Source organism: Hipposideros armiger, unplaced genomic scaffold (genome assembly GCF_001890085.2).
Source record: "Hipposideros armiger isolate ML-2016 unplaced genomic scaffold, ASM189008v1 scaffold_67, whole genome shotgun sequence".
In the NCBI taxonomy this organism is placed as follows: Eukaryota; Metazoa; Chordata; class Mammalia; order Chiroptera; family Hipposideridae; genus Hipposideros; species Hipposideros armiger.
This window is the reverse complement of record NW_017731417.1, coordinates 4,449,674-4,471,326: the sequence shown is the minus strand read 5'-3', so window position 1 is coordinate 4,471,326 and position 21,653 is coordinate 4,449,674. Positions and strand designations below refer to the sequence as shown.

The 21,653-nt window shown below is 41.1% G+C and overlaps 3 protein-coding genes and 1 non-coding gene across 7 annotated transcripts in view; 3 read left to right on the top strand and 1 right to left on the bottom strand.

Moving 5' to 3' along the window:
• The window catches only part of CPSF2 (cleavage and polyadenylation specific factor 2), a 49,499-nt gene extending 44,993 nt beyond the window's left edge, over window positions 1-4,506 (bottom strand). Inside the window, exons 1-3 of one of the 3 annotated variants that reach the window (XM_019642345.1) lie at window positions 4,090-4,506; window positions 2,691-2,758; window positions 705-756 (exon numbers count right to left, since the gene is read on the bottom strand). The gene's annotated coding sequence lies outside the window, so the exon portion shown is untranslated. The remainder of the gene's footprint in view (window positions 1-704; window positions 757-2,690; window positions 2,759-4,089) is intronic. The other 2 variants (XM_019642346.1, XM_019642349.1) reach the window with 2 other exon arrangements.
• NDUFB1 (NADH:ubiquinone oxidoreductase subunit B1) lies at window positions 4,240-11,642 on the top strand. Its single transcript, XM_019642294.1, has 4 exons — window positions 4,240-4,279; window positions 4,432-4,596; window positions 10,425-10,569; window positions 11,527-11,642. Exons 1-4 carry the CDS (start codon window positions 4,240-4,242, stop codon window positions 11,561-11,563), a joined length of 387 nt encoding a protein of 128 aa, XP_019497839.1. The 3' UTR covers window positions 11,564-11,642.
• Window positions 5,733-5,806, top strand: TRNAI-GAU (transfer RNA isoleucine (anticodon GAU)). Its single transcript has one exon. It is a non-coding gene; the product is annotated as a tRNA-Ile (tRNA).
• A 5,023-nt stretch (window positions 11,643-16,665) lies between the features above and the next one.
• The window catches only part of ATXN3 (ataxin 3), a 46,578-nt gene continuing 41,590 nt past the window's right edge, over window positions 16,666-21,653 (top strand). For both annotated transcript variants that reach the window (XM_019642343.1, XM_019642344.1), the window contains exon 1: window positions 16,666-16,744. In XM_019642343.1, the coding sequence (XP_019497888.1) occupies window positions 16,721-16,744 (24 nt within the window). In that variant the 5' untranslated portion in view covers window positions 16,666-16,720. The remainder of the gene's footprint in view (window positions 16,745-21,653) is intronic.

The window sequence follows — 21,653 nt, the reverse complement described above, 5'->3', positions numbered from 1 at the left end:
CTTCCCCCGATTCCCTAGCACCGTTCCCCTCCCCAATTCCCCAATAAAAATCTTTAAGAAAAAAAGAAAACTGATAGGAAAAAACTGATTCTTTTGAAATGTGATGTGGAATAGAGCTCTATGGAAACACTTGACAGCCAGAAAGATGAACACATGGGTCCCAGAGCAAACTAAGCCTGGAACATCACTGGAGGCAAAGATGACAAAACTGAAGCTGTCCTACTTTGCACACATCACGAGAAGGCAGAGCTCTTTGGAAAAGACAATAATGCTGGAAAAAACAAAAGGCAGCAGGAAAAGAGACCAAATATGAGGTGAGTGACCCCGTAAAAGAAGCCATAGGCATGAGTCCACAGGAGCTGAGCAGGGCTGTGAGGACAGGACATTGTGGACTCATTCATAGTCGCCAGGAGTTGGAGCGGACTCAACGGAACGTAACACACACACACACACACACACACACACACACACACATTTATTAATGGCCTAAGAGGAACTCTTTTTCTACTCAAATCTACTTTACCTCCCACTTTCTTTATTTACATCATGAATTGAAAATGCAAACTATCTTGCAGATATAACTGAAGGAGTTCATGTTAAAACATTTTTGCAGACAGGCCTATTTCAACAGATGAAAAGGTACTTTCATTACAATTGCTCGTAATATAAAAAAGTTATATCTTTATTAAACATTCACTACTTACCAATATCTCAGTCGTATATAGGATGAAACACCTTGAATTCAAAGGAAGAGTTCTTTATAAATCGAAAAAAGAAATAAGAGCGTCTCATGAATGTGGCATAATGATTTACTTCAGTTTTTAATTATGGTATTTAATTTCTATGTCTCGCCCTAAGATGAACACCATAAGCAGCAAGTAATATAATAAAATACATCGTCTTTTTTTAAAAAGAAACTTGTCATAATTTTAGGAAGCTTAAGCTTACACAAAACAACAGGGATAAGATAATACGTTATAATAAAAGACAAAAAAATTAATACACCAAATTGGTTATAATCAGGGGCTGAAATGTGCAGCTTAGGAAATAAGATTTTTAAAAAATGTCATTAGCTTGTTACTGAAAAATCATAAAAAAATAAAATAAAAAAGAAACGCAGGATCTTATTTGTTAAGGATTGAGAGGACCTGGGCAGAAAGAGACAAAGAGAAAAGGTATTCAAAACAATAACATGATCAAAGCCACAAAACAAAAACTTACATACAGGCCACCAGTGAAAAAACTAGGCTGGATTATGAATAGAAAGGGGCCAGGTAATGAAAGGCCTTGCAAACTTTGGACCTAGTTCTATGGGCAACAGAGAAACATTTTAAGACCCATTATCAAGGAAGATGACATGATACAGGCAATTCTGTATTTTAGGAAAATTGGCTGGTGTGTATGATTGATTAAATAGGAAGATACAAAAAGGGAGAATATTTAGCAGACTACTTACTTCCTTTCAACTTTGCTGGTTTTATTTTGAGACTAAATTTCTTTAGCCCCAAATATACTTTTATAACTCTATGACACGAATTCATTAGTCATTATTTAAGTAACTAAGGCTTGAAACGCTACATGTTTGATTCCTTCCTTCTTCTTGAACAGTCTATTATCAACTCCTGATTATTTTCCCCTCAGAATGCCTTGCACATATACCATTCCCTTTCCGTTCCTACTGCCAGTACCTTAAAGCAGGGCCTCATTACCTTATGTTGGGGTTTCTCTTTCTCAGCTTCCAGCCTTTCCCCCACTGCATCTCAATCTAAACATTCCTGCCAGATTAATCTTCAGAAATACCCTTGCACATATTATCCCCTGCTCAGAAATCTCTGAAGGCTTCTTACTGCTTCAAAAAAACAAACAAAAAACACCCTGAAAGCCTTCACTGGCAATGGGGGGGCGCCAGCAAGCGGCCCTAACATTACTGCTCACCATCATCTCAAGACCCAACTCAAATTCTACCTCCTCACTAATTCCTCTATCATCAGTCTAGACTGCAATAGTCTAATCCAATAAAAATATAATGTTCCTCACTAGAACTCAATGATGCTGGAACATTAATCTCAGACTTCCAGCCTCCAGAACTGTGAGAAATAAATTTCTGTTGTTCACATGCAAAAATATATACATAAAAATTGCAAGCCACAAAAGTAATTCAAAGTTATTTCCCAGCCACATTGAAAAGTTTTGCAGGTGAAATTAATTTTAATGTTTTATTTAACCCAATATATTTGAAACATTATCTCAACATGTAATCTTTTTTAAAAAAATGGAGATATTTTATATTGTTTTGTTTTTGTACTAAGTCTTTGAAATCCAGTGTGCATTTCATATTTATAGTACACCTCAATTTGATCTAAGCACAATTTCAAGTGCTCAATAGCTATATGCAGCTTCTGGCTACTGTAATAGCACAGGTCTAGACTCTAAAAGCAACGCTTCGGACGGCGGGGCACTATGCTCTGCTACTCCGAAAATGCAGGTTGGCACCAGTCTATCTTTATGTACATGTCTCAGGCTTGATTTTAATGGTATCATCAACCATTTAGTCTCCCAGACTAAAAACTCTGGAGTCACCCTCTTACCACCAAATTGGCTGCCACCAGTTGAATCCTATTTGACATTTTAGAAATGTCTCTCTGTCATCCTTTACTATCCTACCTCAATGGAGGCATTCGTTGCCTTACCTGAGTGATTGCAATTTCCTCTCATCTAGTTTTCCTGTTCCAAGGTGATGCTCCGAACAGCTGTCATCCTAAAAAAAAAACCAAATATATTCAAGCCCCTCCCTTGTGCCAAGTATTCACTGGTTTCCTGCTAACTACTGAATAAAATCTGAATTCCTTAGTTGGAAATCAAGGTTCTTCAGAAGTTGGTTTCAACCTCCCTCTTGCTTCCACCCTTGCACTGCATGGGTGCATATTTTCCCACTCAAAGTATGCCAAAACTTCCTCTTAAGTCTCTGCATCCCTGTACTCCATCCAGGAATGGTCTTCTCTTGAGCTTAGCAAATTCCTTTTGACCCTTCATGACCCAGCTCAAATGCTTATTCCTTAATAAGGCCTTTTTGGTGTCCTCAGGCAATTTTTTATTTTCACCTGGCACAAACTGGGCAGAAAGAACATTTGCTGAATGGATGTTGAATGTATGCGTGAAAAGTAAAAGTGATCATCTTTGTATCACCGACAGCAAGCACAGCACTCAAAGCAACATAAATGTGTACCGTAAGAAGGTAAGGAACCCTAACTATATCATAAATTTTTTCAGGGCAATGATTCTGACCCATACTACTTCATCTCAATTATCTATCACAGTTACTTGCTCTCTCAATAATGACTTTGCATGTTGATGACAACTTAAGAACTATGCAAAATCCAAGGGAAAAGGAAGAAAGGATCCTGAGTTGGCCCTCCAGCTCACTGAGCGAGGAAAGTCTTTTCTGGGTCAGTTACGAAAGAGCAGCGGTTTCCTAACAGGGTCAAAGGGGCTGTAAAGTAAAATATTAGGGGATGGGCAATTGGTAACTCAGGTTGGCCAGGTCACAGGAGGCCAGATTTGTCCGGGTTAAGGCTAGTCTGACTTCCAGTTTACCGAAGAGCATGTGAAATAGAGTGATGGTGCAAGCGCCCGGTAGACGCTGAGGACCTAGACAAATTTAATAAGAGTCGATTCACTAAAAAGGATGCATACTTTGTCCTCAGTGCTTAGTAGCCTCGTGATCTCTCAACCCCACACGACGGGAAAACGCCGAGTGAGAAGGCTAAGAACAAGGTAGTCACGAGACTAAGGAGCCACAGCTGGCGTCGGATTAACTCCTCCAGCGCCGAGAGCCTGGAAGGGCAGAAGGAAACAGCAAAAAAAGGGAAGAGCGTGGGAGTAAATCGGACGGACTGACACAAAAGACTGGGAGCTTTTAGGCCCGTGAAGAAGTCACTTCTCTTTCCCTCGCTAAGCATTTCTGCCAACAACGACCAGGACAAGTCTCAACCGAAACCCCGGGGGGCACATCCCAGCGGAGACTAGCTCGGAGTTGGAGCCAGGTTCTCCGAGGGCCGAGGACGCCCCCTCCCCCATTCAAAGTCTCACTTCTTCCTTCCGCCTTCACTTGCCTCGTCTGTTCTCCCACAACGCCGTCCACTGCCCTTCCCAACCCCTAGTCGAATCCAGGTTCAGGAGCGAGAAAAGCTGACGTTCGCTCAGCAGCAACAGTGACGATCAGCCAGCAGAAGCCCCACAATGGCCGCCGCCATTTTGAAACTGGAGGCGAAACGAAGAGGCGGGGAAGACCCTGGGCGATACCATCTTGGGGGGGGGGAACAAAGTTGTAGGAAGTAGACGCCGCATACTTCAAGAAGTTTCATCACCTGGGGCCGAGATTTTATTTTAAAACAATTTATAATGTGTGAAACCTAAAATAAATGTGAGAAGAGTCAAATAATAAGAGGAAGAAGAGGTATGGTTGTCCGGTGCCACCCCTCTCTTCGAGCGGGCGCGGCGAATGGCGGGTCCCGAGGTCGCGGCTTCCGCCGACGCCGGAGGCTGGGCTCGTCGCTGCCCTTGGTCGAGGGGTCGCTGTTGGCGCGGAGACCGCAGGTGAGTCAGGGGTTCTCCGGCGGCCGAGGCGCTGTGGGTCACCGTTGTGCAGGCGGGGAGGGTGCACCTTTAGGAAAGCCATCGGCGGTGGAGTGTATATTGGGGTGACCTGAGCCTCCTCGGGGCTGGAGCTACCGGCCTCCCAGGGCTCCTGAGGGAAGGAGGCGGGGAAAAGAAAGGGAAGTGGGGGTTTCTGGTGGACGACCGGGCTCACGTTTTCTGTCTGGCGGTGTTTAGAAAGGGTACTGTGAGGTTGTCATAACTGTAAAACGTCTTTAGAGATCAACGGGTGACCGCCCCCTGCTGGACCGAAAAGGAAACTTGCCGGGATCACAGTGCTAGGGCTGAAGCAGGGAAGGAACGTCTTAGATTGGTCCAAGTTCCGGCGTTCTGTGTTCCTCGTTACACGGGACGGAAAGCTAACCTCACTATTCTAAATCTCGGACCTCCTTGAGCCTACCATTTCACAAAATGTGCACTTTTAAGAAACGTAATACGTATTTAAATTGATCTTGGTTTGGGTGTATATTAAGACACGGTTCCAGACTTCAAGGAGTTCAGTTTCTCCGTGCATCCAGCACTCTTTTCCATAGGTTAAATCGACGCCTTTTTATCAGTACATATAAAACGCTGTGGGGACCAATTAGAGAATAGAAATATTTTTTAAATGTCTAATTATATTTTTCCAACCTGAATTCGGAGTGGCTTACAAAAATACACACTGGATAGTTTTCTTTATAGAAGTTAAGCAGAAAAAAAAATGGGTTGGAGAAAAAGTAATACATATCAGGAAAAATAAGATAAAGTTAAGAGTGATGTTAATATAAATAGTTAACCTCTATACTTACTCTAAGAGGCAGTAAAGCACAAATAAAGCACTTGGATCAAGGAGCCAGACTGCCTGACTCCTTACTGCATCCGTGACCTTAGGCAAGTTGATTGTTCCTGAATTTCCTCAACTGAAAAAAGTGTCTACTGCATTGGGGACATTATATTAGTTAAAATTTGTGTAGTACTGTGAGGATACGTAAGTTGGTGATTGTGAAAGCATTAAGGACAGCCCCTTACTGAGAGTGCTGTAAGAATGGGCTCTTTCTAGAGGTAGGCAAAAAAAAACCAAAAACTGGATCAGGGGTGACCCGTTAGCTCAGTTGGTTAGAGCGTGGTGCTGATAACACCAAGGTTGCCGGTTCAATCCCTGCATGGGCCACTGTGAGCTGCGCCCTCCTTAAGAGTCAGTTATGCCATTGTAGCATGAAAGCAATGTGTAACTAATGACCATGGCAGTTCACCAATAAAACAAAACAACTTGATCAGTTATGTAATTCCTTGAATCCATAAGATAAAAACCAATTATTTTTATGGTTTTTCTTTTTTTTTTTCCCAGAAATACCATAGCTATTCCCAGTTCTGAAATAAAGGCAAACATTTTTTTGAGAGTCTTTGTATAAAGAAGACACTAATAGGTACAGTGCTCTCATGGGCACCCATGTGGATGTCACTCTTCATCCAAACCTAGGCTTGTCTCATTGGAACCTGTTCCCTTTACCCATCCCTTATGCTCTTGGTAGTCCCATGATCAAGAGCCTGAAAACTGTGTATGCTCCCCCTCCTGTGCATTCTCCAGGGAACCATTCTAGCTCAGTTCTTAAGTCCATAAGCCTTCATCCTCCCTTTACTGGTCATCTACTCGCAGTAAAATAGATAGGACAAATTGTGTGCAGTGCCACTGTTCCCAAAGTCCATTAAATAATAGGTTGTACAAATGTAATGTGAAATGCCTCTGGGACAGATCTGTCATTTACCACTTGGGGATGGAATCAGGCTTCCTTCGTGTGGTTGAATCCAACTCAGGATTCTCAATGTACAGAATCCTTTGATCTTTCAGTCCCACTGTCTTTACCTGTAGTCTCTATAAGACCTAATTTAGGGGGCAAAAGCCTCAGGGACATGTCTTATCTCTTCTGCTTGGAGTAGAACCAGACAAAATTAGCTTCTGGCCCTGTTGGAAGAATGCCAATAGTGAATGGCTTATAGCCCACAGGTAGCCATGAACCTATTTAAAACAATTCTGGGCTGAGAGCAAGTACATTTTGTTGTTGGTTAAATACAAACAGTATCTAACAGCTGTGTTAAGGGTTTAAATTGACACCTTAAGAAATTTAAGGAAACTGATAAGAACAGGTGACAGAATACCCCTGGACTTCTGCAGAGACCTATGTTGTCTGGTATTTTGCAGTTTAGTGCTTTCAAAGTTACATTATCCTATTTGCTTAAGGCACATATTATTATTCCCATACTTGACTGGTTTAAATTTATAAAACAAGAGTCTAACTTCATGAGCATTGGTCAGAATCACAAAAAGTACCTAAGTGTGTATCAAAAAGTACTTAAGGATCTAAATGCAAATAATGCTAAGAGAACCACCATCTTCTAGGAAATAAGGTTAGATTAGTTACATTTTCATTTTTATGTCCAAAGAGCTATTTGCAGCAAATTGTCTGAAAAGTTCTTTGAACTTTACAGATTTTTCCAGCTCCACTCCGGAGGTAGGGCCAAGGAGTCTCTATTTTGAAAAAGACTACCTAGGCGATTTTCATATGCAGCCAAGTTTGAGAATTCCAGCTGTAGACAGTAGACCAAAGCTTAAAACTAATTGATGACTAAATTGTAAATTATATATTTTAAACATCTTATTTACATCATAATTTTCTAGATCAATGATATTCAAACTGGAACCTCTTGTGTGTAGTATTACACTTTATGAAAGTATGTAGTACAGGCATACCTCATTTTATTTTATTGCACTTCACTTTATTGTGCTTCACAGATGTTGCATTTTGTTCACAATTTGAAGGCTAGACCCTCCACCAGTAAAAAGATTATGACTCACTTTATTGGGATGCTCACTTTATTGCGTGGTCTGGAACCCGACCCTCAATATTGCCAGGTATGCCTGTAATTGTGCAATTTTTAAGTTCATGGCCGTTTCCTAATCCAATGCCTTTAGATAGTGAGTGAGTGGTTAAAGTTTGGGAAATAAAGAATTAAACCGTAAGTCCGAGAACCAGTGTCTTAGAAGGAGAGGCAGGAACGTGGTCTCCATAATCCTAGCACAGTTTAGTAGTGCTGAGCACTTTTGTTGGCAGTAATATACTGTCATGTGCTGCGTAAGGATGTTTTGGTCAATGACAGACCGCATATATGACAGTGGTCCCTTAAGATTATAATGGGGCTGGATAACCTGTAAGAAATGGAAAGATGTTTGCTTTAGGAGGAATTTTTTTTTTCTCTGATGGGAGCAATATCTGTGGGGCTTGGCAACTGATTCCCTCTCACAGACCTCAATTTTGAGTGCACAGATTACACCCCAGTCAGTCAGCCACTGGCCTGTTTCAGCACTGAGGAGCCTTCCCCCCAGAGCTATATATTCAGAGAGTGCAGCAGCCCCCCAGATCTAGTTGATGGTCTTCAGAGGGCATGGCTGTAAATTCTTTGTTGAGGAGCTAAGACTCTGTACAAGGACACAGGTCCACAGGGGCTCCCTTAACAAGTATTAAGTGACACCGCCACTTAAGTAAAAGCTTCCTGCGGTCGTGTGCAGCCAGCCTGTCCCTGCTCTTTGGAAATACTATCAGGCTGTAATGATGTAAAGCATAGATAAGTTTTATTTCTTCCCGATTCAATGCCAGGGAGAGCCCTTTATGCCAGATAGGGTCAACAGAACCAAAAGCAAATTTTCAAAGTTACAATGTTCAGTCCTCAGTTCTACACCCCCTCCATGTAAAACACCCTCCCCTTTTTATGAATACCACAAAGGTCCTTAACCTGACCGCTGCTCCAACATGCAGTAGCCAAAACTGCATTGCCATGACAATTCCCTGCGTTCCTTCATCTCTCCATCTTGATTTCTTATTCCTACTGATCCTCCGGCAACTTTCACTCCCTCCTGACTCTATTTCCTGTCCATCGAACCCACATCCCATTGATGGAGCAGAATTGACAGCTTCCATGTTCTATTTCTGACCATGTCAGAAGGAAGTAGGGGGAGCGCTTATGGGACAGTGTTTATAAAGGGTACAGCAGTGTCCAGTCATGTCCTAGGTCACACTCACTCACCACTCACTCACTGACTCAGCCAGAGCCACTTCCAGTTCTGCAGGCTCCATTCCCAGTAAGTGCCCTGTACAGGTGTCCCATGTTTTATCTTTTACACCGTATTTTTACTGTACCCTTTCTATGTTTAGATATCCTTAGATACACAGATACTATTGTGGTACAGTTGCCTACAGTATTCAGTACAGTAACCTGCTGTACAGGTTTGTAGCCTGGGAGCAATAGGTTACACCATAGAGCCTAGGTGAGTAGTAGGCTATACCATTTGGGTTTGTGTGAGCGCCTCTGGGATGTTCGCACAACAATAAAATCTCACGATGCATTCCTCAGAATGAATCTCTGTCAGATGACCTTATTCTCTTTCTGGGGTTTTGTCATAAGTTCTCAGCCATTCTGAATGACTTGCTCATTCTAGATTCATGTGCACAAGGATGTATTTTGATTTTATCTTGAGGTGCAAATTTTTGCAGAAAATTGACAATTCAACTATGTTTTTATGAATTAATGCAAATTTGCTTTCCATATGATGACTTCTGATTCTTCTATTCCAACTCTGCCTTTTGGAAACTCTTGGAGCTTCAAAGCTCTTAAGTACTATACACACAAGTTTGGGGAAGGTTCTTCTAGAGAGGCATTGTGATGGAATAGAAAGCATCCAGAGCTTTGGCGCTAACCTGGGTTTGAATTCCAGCGCTGCAATTAATACATATTTGGGTTAAACTGCTTTCTTATCTATAATGAGGATGATAATAATAGTTATTTCATGTTACATATAGGACTGTATGATGTCTCTGGTACCTAGTAGTCATTCTATAAAAATAAGTTCCTTTCTCTCCACATCTTTTAGAGTCATTTAATTGACATTCAGATCTACTGTGACATTATTGAATATGGTTGTTTAAAATTTTGTAACTTTTCGTTTCCTTTCCAAAATTAGTTTTCAGGTTTGCACAGTGGCAGTATCATAGCCAATGAGGTTTATCCAAAGCAAGATTATTGCTAATTGAAAAATTAGTTTTCGATAATTATAGCTTTATCTAAAGAATTCTGCTTCTGGCAAAATAGTATTATTCTGTTTGTTTTGGCATCATGAGAGTTTTTTTAAAAACTTAAAAAGTTTTAAGGGGCCGCTGGATAGATCAGTTGGTTAGAGCGCAAGCTCTGAACAACAGGGTTGCTGGTTCGATTCCCACATGGGCCAGTAAGCTGCGCCCTCTACAGCTAAGATTGTGAACAACGGCTCCACCTGGAGCTGGGCTGCTGTGAGTGGCCGGCAGGCAACAGAGTGCCTCAGCCGCGTAATACCAACTTGGGCCAGTGAGCTACGTCCTCCACAACTAGAACAGTGGCTTGACTTGGGAGAGGGAAAAAAAAATGTTTTAAGGCAATAGTAGGTGAGTGCAAATACTCAGCTTTTGCAGGTAGAATTATTTTATACTCTCCATTATATCATATCAGATCACTGATGGAACTAGGAAAAAAGTAAATTGACTTTAATGCATTGTAATTTTTATACTAATCTTTGTCACCTATATAATCTTTATCAAGTATAATTTAAATAGTATACTACATTCAGATGCCAAGCAAATTTAAATAGGCTTATGCTTTTAATCTATATATTCAAGTCTAGCTTCCTGTTTAAGATGCAATTTAAAAGATACATCAAAGACAGTTATATTTCTGACAATCTTTTTATGTTTTATTTTTTTTAGCATTCATGATGAACGTAATTCAGATGGTGCGTGACCACTGGGTGCATATACTTGTCCCTATGGGATTTGTCTTTGGATGTTATCTAGACAGAAGGAATGATGAAAAGCTAACTGCCTTCCGGAACAAGAGTTTGTTATTTAAAAGGTTGGTTTTGTATTTTTTAAACCAACAATTAGCCAGCTTTTGGAAGTATTCTTGATATCATATATGCCAAAAATAAACAAAAGGGGTAATCCCCTTCCACCGCCCCCCAGGACTTAGGTTTAAGTGATAGTATTTTGTACTCTTGTTTGCTGTTTAATCCTTGCATAAAACTGTTTGATTACATTTGTAATATAAACAAGCCCTCAATTTATGAACAGGCTATTTCAGATGTTTGAAAATCCCCCTCTCCCCCTTTTTTTTAATTCAGGATGCATTTTAATTTAGAAACAATGTTTTAAACCAGCTTAGCAAATCATACTCTATATACAGCTTTCACATACATTATCATATACTGTTTTACTTAAGCCATGGTGTAGCTGAAATAACTCGTACTACTCGTGGCTTGGTGCTGTGTTCTCAGCAACACCACTTGAGAGCTCAGGTACGGTGGTTGAGGGATCACAAGGCAACTGGTAGGTGCCTGGTCCCATTGTGTCTCAGGATGGCTCCTCTGGCAGCAGCGTTAGAGCTGTTAGCAGGGCAGGGTGTCTGCCAGTGGGCATGCAGCTGGAGTGGAGGAGGCTCAAGGGACAAGGGAACTGAGCAGCAGCCACAGTCAGCATAGAGGAAGCTCCCAGTCACGGATTTCCAGAAAGATAAAATGAGCTGGAAAGGGCCAAAAAACAGTAAATGAACTCAAGAGGATAGTAGCTTTCATATGAAGATAGACTAAGAAATTACAGTTCTTTAATCTGGGAAAATATAATTGAAAAGATGGTAAGAGTTTAAAATCATGAGAGAATAGGATGAATGTGTTGAATATAACAAAATTTTTTAAATGGGTCCATTTAATAGAATATAAAATATTGAATTCATATTTTCTGACTTTCCCTTTTATACCCTCATAAAAGTTTTATTTATACTTTTTCCTTTCCTTCTTTTTTTCTTTCCACACAGGGAATTGAGACCCAATGAAGAAACCACCTGGAAGTAAAAGGCTGTGACTGAATTACAGAATGTTCACATTTTTAAAATTAAGAGAGAAATAAAAACACATTATTTAATTTGAAGAATTTGGAGTCTCATTCTTTTAATGCTGGAGTAATCTTTCACATTTCAAGTAACAGACCCATTAGCTTTGAAAATAATTATTAAGTGCCTGATTGTGTACACTGACGTTAAACTTACAATTAGCATTTAATTTTCTATTACTCGTTTTAGATCACAGTACTACTAACTCATAGCCAATTTTTTTCCTCAGGTATTTTTCAGAAAATTTTTTTCAAACCATGTGCTTCAGAGGAGCTTTAAAAGGATAATTCTAAGATTTTATTTGCTAAAAAATCATATAGCTGAAAGTTGTAGTGACCTTGGGTTTGGCATCTCTTAAATATAACACATAAAGCATGACCTAGTTTTTAAAATCAAGAGATTGCACTTTTAATTTCGTTAAAAACTTTTTGCTGTTCAAAAAACACAATATGAAAATGCAGCTACAGACTGGGAGAAAATATTTGCAAAACACAGACAAAACAAAGAACTTATATCTAGAATATGCAAAGAACTTTTGTAACTTAAGACAACCCAATTTTTAAAATAAGCAAAAGATTTTAACACATTTCAAAAAAGGAGGGTGGAAAGTAAGCACCTGAAAAGATGCTCAACAGCAGCAGCCACTAGGGAAATGCAGATTAAGAAAAGAGACACCACTACACACCTATTAACATGGTTAAAATTTAAGACTGGCCTTACCAAGTGTTGGCAAGAGTGCAGAGCAAGTGAAACTCCCACTTACTTGCTGGCAGGAATGGAAAGCGTAGCTGCCAGGAGTTGTACTAATTTGGAAATCAGTTTAGCAGTTTCAAGTTAAACACAAGTACCATATGACCCAGCCATTCCACTCTGAGATATTGCCCAAGAGAAATGAAAGCACACTTTCATGAATGCTCATAGCAACTTTGTAATAGCCAAAAATTAGAACCACAATGTCCGTCCAAAAATGAAGGGTTAAATATAATGAAGCCATATAGTTGAGTACTACTCAACAATAAAAAGAAACCTTGATACAACAGATGAATTTCAGATTATACTGAATTTAAGAAGCCAAACACAAAGAACACAGTGTGATTCCATATACATAAAATGTTAAAACTGCAAACTAGTAACAGATCAGTGGTTGCCTGGGGGACCAGGGTGCAGAAGGGTCAGAGGGAAGAATTACAAAGGGGCACGTGGAAACTTGGGTATAGTATGTTCATTTTCTTGATTGTGGTGATAGTTTCATGGGTGTATACATACATCATCTCATATTCAACTACCTCAGGAAACAAATTTGATTAATTTGCTTTAGGTGAGATTGAGTTCAGAAGTAAAATTACAATGAAATGATACTCCCTAATTATCACTGATTCTTGGCAGAACTCAGGACCCAAACTGACATATTACCCATTTTAAAATGTCAAATGTTTAAAATTCTGTTAAGCTATTTGGTTTTGGGTGACAAAATTAATGTCAGTTTAAAAGATACAGTGTTCAAGAAGATAGAAATACCTTTGTGCAATCTCACTTGTTAACAAAATTTCAATGAAGTGGATTAGAGAAAAGTTGAATTGTCCGAGGAGACAGGGAAGTCTGGAAGTGCAGCTATTCCATCTACCCTGTCTCCAGGAACTCTCCTGGTTAGCTCAGTAACCTCTCTCCTATTGAATTATTAATACGCTTTTTTGTGTCAATCAGTCAAAAAGAATTCATGCATTTATTCACTTCTGTACCAACACTTTATATACAATATAAAGACTCCTTTGACCCTCAAAAGTTGAGTCCGGTAGCATATAAAGTAACCGGTATGATGTAATCACTGCTTTAATACAGGCATGTGCAAGATATAGTGGTGGCACAAAGGACTTTTCATATATCAGAGGGCTTTCTGGAAGTCAAGGGAAACAGCTGGTGTGAGTGGAGCAGAGGGAATTCTGGGAGATAAAGCCAGACAGGTGGTTGGTCCAGATCGCAGAGCTTTTTGAGCCAGCAATGGGAAGCCACTGAAGGATTTTAAATAGAGTAAGATTTGTGTAATTGTTTAAAGATCCCTCCCAATATAAGTCTATGAAGGTGGGACTGTTTGCCTCTTTCGTGGTCATAGTCCCAGTGCCCGATAACGTAGTAGTACTCCATTTGTTGAATGAAAGAAAAACTGAGATTTGCATTTTTGAGAGATCACTGACGGCACTATGAATCGAACATACTGAGACTGGAATCAGAAGACCAACTCAGAGATCCTAAAACGACTACATAAGAAACCAAGGCGGATTGAACTAAGCAGTAGCACTGAAAAAGCGGGGAGAGAGGAGTGAATATACAGCATTTGAGGACTAACTGGAACAAGGGGTGAGGTAGAAGAGTTGGGGGAAAAGAATCAAGATGGTGCCCAGACACTTGGCTTCATTAATTCATTTGAAAGGCATTAACTACTAGATATACAAAGTCAAATGAGATATGAGCCCTGCCATCAAGACGTTTATAGGGTAGTGGAGACATATGATTAAACGAGGCATTATGATACTGTGTAAAAGGCGCCATGTATGATAGAGGCACATACAGGAGCTCATAGAGGGACAGGCACTTCTAAATTAGTCGAAGGGCAGGGAATGCTTTCTGGAGCGTATGATCATTAGGTTTTGAAGGACAATACATGTTATCTTAGAAAAGTTAAAGTTTAGGATGTGCTGACTAGCAAATGGAGTTATCAAAATAGGAAATGCAATGAATCTAATAGCCAAATCATCCATGGCTTCAGAGAGAAAGCCAAAACCAGAACCTGCATTCTGACTCCCAGGCATTGATCTTCTCACTTTATATTTGCTGTTAATTATATGCTCAATAGGTCTGGAAGGCCCAATGAAATGACTAATATTAATTCAACATTAGTAAATATTGTGAGGCTCTGTTCTAGGCGATGAGGATTTTAACAGTGAACAAAACAATAAGGCCCTCTGGGTAGTGTATATCCTAGTAAGCAATTAATCACTGTAAGTTGAATCATGTCCCTCCAAAATTCAAGTCCACCCAGAACCAAAGCCCTTATTTGGAAATAGGGTCTTTACCAATGTAATTAGATAAAGATCTCAACATGAAATCACCCTTGATTAAGGTGGGATCTAAATGCAGTCACTGGTACCTTATAAGAGGGTACAGAGAAACACAGAAGGAAGAAGGCCATGTGAAGACACTGGCAGAGATTGGAGTTATGTGGCCACAGGTCAAATAATGCCAGGAACCACCAGAAATTAGAAGAAGCAAGGAAGGGTTCCTCCTAAAGACTTCGGAGCTGACACCTCGGGTTCAGACATCTGGCCTCAAGAATAGTGACAGAATAAACTTCTGTTAAGACACCAAGCTGGTGGTAATTTGCTACAGCAGCCCTAGGAAATGAATACAATCACATACTTTCTCTAAATAATACATCAATACAGTTCAAATATCAAGAATAAAACTGTATACAGTGAAAAGTCTCCCTCCCACCTATCTCCTGTTTACCTAATTTCTTTTTCATCTGAAACATGTAACTTCTGGGTTTCCTGTATAATTCTTCCAGAGATACTTCAATATAAATACATGTTTTTCTACATGGACACATACTCTCTTTAGAAAAAAAAAATCAGATAAACTCTTTTGCATATTTTTTCACTTCATGAGACCATGATGTGTTTCCCTAGTTAGGCCACAAATCCTTAAGAACACAGACTATTTCCCCAATACAGTACAGGACTGCAGGCTGTGCACAGAGACGTTCAATAAGTGGTCACCGAATCTTCCAGAGCACCTGGTCCTCACTAGCAGTTTCCATTTCCTTACCTCCCGGTGCCCCTTCTGTTCCTCTGAACCTGCACTCAACCAAAGTCACCAATGGTTTCCCTAGCAACAAAATACAGTGGACCCTTGTCCTTCCTTACGTTGCTGAACCTCTTGGCAGCAAGTGACACCAGCTTCTCTGTGAGACATTCCCTTCCCAGGGCTTCCATGATATTACGCTCTTCTGCTTTTCCTCCCGATTCCTGGGCTAGTCCTTCTCCACTCTCAGGGCTGTGCTCCAGATGTTCTTCTTAATCTCTCTTCCCCCTAGGTGATTTTATTCACTCCTGTGGTTTCAGTTGCCTTTTCAGTATCAACAACTCCCAGTTGTACATCCAAACCAACCTCCTGAATTCCAGACCCTCACTCAACGTGTGTGTGTGTGTGTGTGTGTGTGTGTGTGTGTGTGTGTGTGTGTAAAATCTCCAACCATTAGTCAACATAGATACTTACCTCAGTTTCAAGGCGCAAGACCTGCTCCTGTTCTACGTCTTCAGCTTCCTCATAGCCCTTTCCTCCTTTCTTCACCGGATTTTTTACCTCCCTCAACTGATGCTTTCTCTTCAGGGCCAGAACACATACACTAGTTACAAGGTGTCTGGATCTGGACTCCAGCCCAAACTAGTAATTTACTAGTTGACCTTGGACACTGTGCTGTTCTTAATCTCTCTGTGCCTCAGTTTCCTCATGTGTAAAATGGGAATAATAACAATGTCTGCATCAAATGTTGCTGTATTAAATGCATTAAAATATGCAAAGCTCTTAGAAGAGTGCTTACCCTACAGTAAGCCCTATATAAATATTAAGTATCATTTTCACGTAAGTTCTAGGTATTGGGGGATGCAATGATGCCTGTTTTTAATGAGGCAGAGGAGGAAGATATTGAATAATTATAATCAGATATGATAAGTACAGAGTACAAAGTGGAAAACAAAAAGAACATAGAACCCACGTGGTACTTATCCAAACCCCTAGAAGCCTAAGAATCCATAGCAATGGGTGGGAAGTAGAGAAGATCCTCCAGACCTCCGGAGGCGCTGCAGCATCCCCCAGCAGCCCAGGCAACAGTCGATGGGAGGACGTGCTACAAACGTCACGTGTCCCCGCGTTTACCGCCCCAGCGTTCACGCGCTCTTCGCTCCACGTGACTGTCATCCTCTGGGGTGATTGGTCCGCACGAGGAGCGTGGTTAGGGGCGGGTCGAGACGGGGCGGGGCAGGGTAGGCGGAGGGGTGGGGCCGGGGGGCGGAGCAGGAGGGGGTGGTTCGGTGCGGGGGCCGTTGGCTCCAGACAAATAAACATGGAGTCCATCTTCCACGAGAAAGTGAGTGTACGCGTTCTGGGGGGACCTATGTGCGGCGGTGTGGCGGGTGTGGGGTGCGGTATCGCCACCTCCCGGAGAGCTGGGTGGGGTCCGTGTCACCCCCATTCCGATCTCCCCGGGCGGGCGGAGCTTCACCGGAGGGGAGCTACACCGACGCCCCCAACGCACCCTCCGCCCCTGAGACCAGTGCCGGAGGTCCCTGGGGAGCCCAGGGTCCGTGACGTGCCGGGAGCCGGGAGGGAGTGAGGGCAGGGCCGTGGGCGCCTCGGGGCACCTGAGCGGGGGAGGCACCGAGTGGGTTTGCTTCTGCGCTTCCCTTCCACTTTCCGTGGGATTCCTTCTCCAGTTCCTTCTCCCGTACTCTTCGTAGGTTTTAGCTAGTCACCTCTCGGACACCTCCCTCGATCCTTCCCAACTCTCCCAGTACTACCCCTGGCGGAATTAACTTTTCCTTCCCTGGACGCCTCAATTCTATTTTGGAATCTCCCATACACTTAGCTCCCTGGTGGTGTGTTCCTGTCCTCGTGCTCGAGGTTCGTGAGTCTCTCGAGTGCGGGGACCTTGGCTCATCCCATGGAGGGCCTGACACTAAGGGACATAAATTAGGAAACCCCGTGCGCCCCTAAACAGGGAAGTTTTTTGTTACGAAATGTTTGGGTTTCGTTTCTTTCGATAGTTTCCCATCTTGCCGGATTAGGAAGCCAGCTTTCTTATTAGGTATTAGGGGCCGACTGGAATAATATTGCAGTGGTGCGCCTAGCCTGTTTTGTTTTGATTCTTCGATGACCACGCACTTGAAGATACTGTTTGTGGCATGTGGAGAAACTCGTCCCTTCCCACATAGTACAATTATCAAGCCGTTTGGGTGCGAGTGAAACCTGACTCAGGACAATGATGGCACATATCTTGTTTCATAATAGTTTCATGTTTGGAAAGGGTTGCTGGTGAGGCTCTTGTTTAGTAGGAGCAAAGGGGTTTTGTTTTGTTAAATACTTGGAAATGATTTATTTTAAAAAAATTAACACGACAATCAAATAAAGCAATCAAAGACAAGAGGCACAGCATAAACCTAAACAGATTTGTTTAATGGAATGCTTTTCTTTATAGAAAACATTTCAGAAAGTTTTGGCACGTTCTAGAATAGACTGATTTTTATGTGTGGGGAGGAAGGACTCAGAGTTATCGCTAAGTTGACATAATTTATGAAACTTGGGCAAGAGAAATTTAGTTGCTTCTCTAAGGAGATTGGATGAAGAGAACCCTGCGTGTATGTATTTTTGTTACTAAGGTGCAGAAGCTTTGGTGTAGGACCAGATATTTCAACATGGAAGACTTCCAATATTTTCCACACTATTTCTTGAGAACGATACAATATATATTTTAACAATATTGATTGTTATGTTTTTTTGGATATATTTCAGTAAAGGTACTACCAAACCATGGGATCAAAAGAAGCTGGGTGATAGCTACTGAAAATGTATTTATGAGAAAGAAGGCACTCTTAATTATCAGCACGTGTATAGGCTTAAAGACGCTTCAGGAATACATTTACACGTATAAATTTATGTGTACTTAGCAAACGAAAGTTCTTAAGTTAAAGTTCTTCAGGCATATTTCAAGAGTATGGAAAGCATCTGTAATCATAGGGCCCATTGTTAATCTTATACACAGTCCATTATGAAAATGCTTGAATTTAATGTGCCATTTTCCAGCATATTAGCTTCCCCTCCTACAACGGGCCCGGCAACCACTTCTTTTTTTTTTTTTTTTTAAGATTTTTTTACTGGGGAATTGGGGAAGGGGAACAGATAAGTTGCTGTCCTTTGTTCTTTAGTCTAGTTGTGGAGGATGTGGCTTCACTGGCCTATGTAGGTATTGTGATCATTGCGCTCTTCCCGGCTGAGGCAGATCGGTCGCCCGCCATTGGATGGCTGCTCATGGCAGCTCTTGGCAGCTCACGCTGGCTACCGGCCACTCACAGTAGTAGCTCACGGCGGCCCACTGCAGCTTCACTGCAGCCTGTGCTGTCGTGGGCGACTCACGGCAGCCCAGCTTCAGGTCGAGCTGTTGTTCACCATCTTAGCTATAGGGGGCACAGTGTCACTGGCCCTAATGTGGGATCTGAACCAGGGCCCTGCTGCTCAGAGCTCGCGCTCCCAAGCTTAATCAATGCGCCACTCGGCCAGCCCCAACCACTTCTTGGAATATTGGTTTCCCCATTTTTAGAGCTCTCGCTTTGAATGCCCTTTATTAAGTTAAAATGTAATCTAAACAAGTTGTTACTGTTATATCCCCTAGTGCCTGGCACATAGTAGGTGCTCAATAAATATTTGAATAAACAAGAGAGTTCTTTGAGCATCTAACCACCTATAAATATTTGAATAAACAAGAGAGTTCTTTGAGCATCTAACATGTATATGGTGCTGTCTATTTAAATAATTTTTCTGCAGATATTTTAGGCTTTGCTATATATGGTCTCACATATTCTTGTTTATGTGTGTTTTCCCAACCATATGTTAAGTATAAAAACCATTCTTAGCTACTGGTGCAGGTTGAATTTGGCCCAAGGGCTAGAGTTTGCCAATCCCTAACTTAAACCCTAGTATTAAATGGCCATTAACTGCTTTTTTGTTTTGTTTTAATATGTTTTTAGTTCTGGTGCCTGCTTTCTGTCATTTTTGTTATCATGTCTATTGTTGACTGCTCTTGGCGAGACCATTGTACCATCTAAATTGGTACTTTTTATGTAATGTAAACTGAGAATGATAACCAAACTGGTTGGGATTATATTTAAAATTAGTGGAAATATGAAAAAGATGCTGAGCATTGACTTTATGACATCAATTAAGCCCTTTGTGATCGCCTGTTCTTAGCCATCTTCAGGATACTTGAGGTTTAGTAGGTAATAACCGAATTCCACATCAACTGGCCTGAGGCATAGACTTGAAGCCTCTCCCTGGGCTTAGAGCCCAGCCCTGCCCTTTACTACCTGTATGATCCTGGGTAAGTTACTTCCTGTCTGTGCTCCAGTTTCCTCCTCTGTGTGTGAGGATAGTGAAGTGTTGGCCTCAGAGCTGAGTGCTTAGAATGTTACCTGGCAGTTAGTGATGTAGAAGAGCTGGCGTTGTTATTCGGATGCTTGCGTTCTGATACTTGTGTTTGCTGAGTCTCCTAAAGAGGGATGAGACCTGATTATCACTCCAATGAGAGGCAGTGCTGCTTGGTTGATTGGGTGATCAGAGCATGCCCGGTTTCTGTTGTAGTCACTAGTGTCCCTGGAAATTTGAACGAGTTCCTGGTTGGTCCTAAAAACTTTGAGAGCAGTGGGGGAATGATTTGGATGCTGTTCCCTTTTGTTGTTTTATAAAATATCATGGTAAAACTGGAGATGCAGTTTGTTCATCCTTTGATTCCCAAGACAATAAAGATTGGGCCTGAAATCATGGAATTTCAATATCACTGAACTTTGACTACAGCAAAGTGAACTTGTGTTCAGCTTTGGTTAAAGCTTGGTGAGGAAGAAGTGGCTGAGGGTGGGGAGGGAAATGCATAATCCTAGGAGGGGTCATTGTACAATTTTTTTGGTCCATGTAGAATTTGATTCATCCAGTGACTTTGAAAAGTGATTTTAAATTTGGACTGAACAGTTTGTTCTTTCCTTCCATTAAATCTTAGAAGTACAGAATATTATCTCCTATAGTGATACGGTTTTGCTTAGACAAAGTTTGATTTTAAGTTAAGCTTATTTTTTATATTTTAAAGCTAATTTTTATAGAGAGAATTTCTAATCAAATATTTGGATGTCACTGTTTCTATATATAGTATTAAATATAATATATTATACATATATATTATATATATAATAAATATAAGCAACGATAGTTTGAGAGCCCCAAACTGAGGCTTGTCTCCCGACATCTGACATTGGGACAGAAATTTTGCATTAGGACTGGTCCCAGAAAATCCATTGTCTGATCACCATATTACCCTATTTTGCTATGTATAATGTGCATCCATGTTTTTGGCCCAAACTTTCAGGGGAAAAAATCTTTCATTTTAATTTTTTAATTCAAATTTTTATTTTTTTACATTTAGGTGCTTGTTTTTTATATTTTAAAGGAATTTTAGCATTTATTTTTTAACATGTTAGTACAAGAAATTTTATGTAACAAATAATTACAAAACATAAGAAATTTTATGTACTGGTAACAAATTTACCCCCCCCCCCCCATGCTGTCTTCCAGATACTAACTCTCCCTCCACCCCTGCAAGGGTAACCACTATCCTGAATTCTGACATTATAGACTAATTTTGCCTGTGTTTGAACTTTTGTAAATGGAATCATATAGTTTGTACTCCTTTGAACCTGTTGTCTTTTAACATTGAGAGATTCATCCATATTGTTGCAGGCAGTGACAGTTAACGCATTCTCATTGTTGTGTACTATCCCTTTGTGAATATGACACAGTTTATCCATTCTACTGTGAGGGACATCTCAGTAATTTCCAGTTTGGGGGCCATTTCAAATAAGTAGTGCTTCTAACGGGTTGTTGGAAAAGTCATGGCGCATTTTTGCAACAAAAAAAAATAGAAAAAATACAACATGACTTTTCCGACAACCCAATATTAACCTTATACATGTCTTTTTTTTTTTTAAGATTTTTATTGGGGAATTGGGGGATGGGAACAGCGCTGGGGAATTGGGGGAAGGAAGGGGAACAGACAAGTTGCTATCCTTTTGTTCTTTAGTCTAGTTGTGGAGGACATTGCTTCACTGGCCTAAGTTGGCACCATCATTGCGCTCTTCCCGGGTGGGGCAGATCAGTCGCCGGCTTCTGGACGGCTGCTTACGGTGGCTGCTGGCTGCTCACTCTGGCTGCTGGCTACACACAGTAGCCCATGGCAACCC

Excerpts from the sequence above, each read along its gene's own strand:
- NDUFB1 (XM_019642294.1), top strand. The coding sequence starts at position 4,240 with ATGGCCGCCGCCATTTTGAAACTGGAGGCGAAACGAAGAG. Across the intron at positions 4,597-10,424 it reads TGTTGGCGCGGAGACCGCAG|CATTCATGATGAACGTAATT; the intron begins GTGAGTCAGGGG and ends TATTTTTTTTAG. Across the intron at positions 10,570-11,526 it reads AAGAGTTTGTTATTTAAAAG|GGAATTGAGACCCAATGAAG; the intron begins GTTGGTTTTGTA and ends CTTTCCACACAG.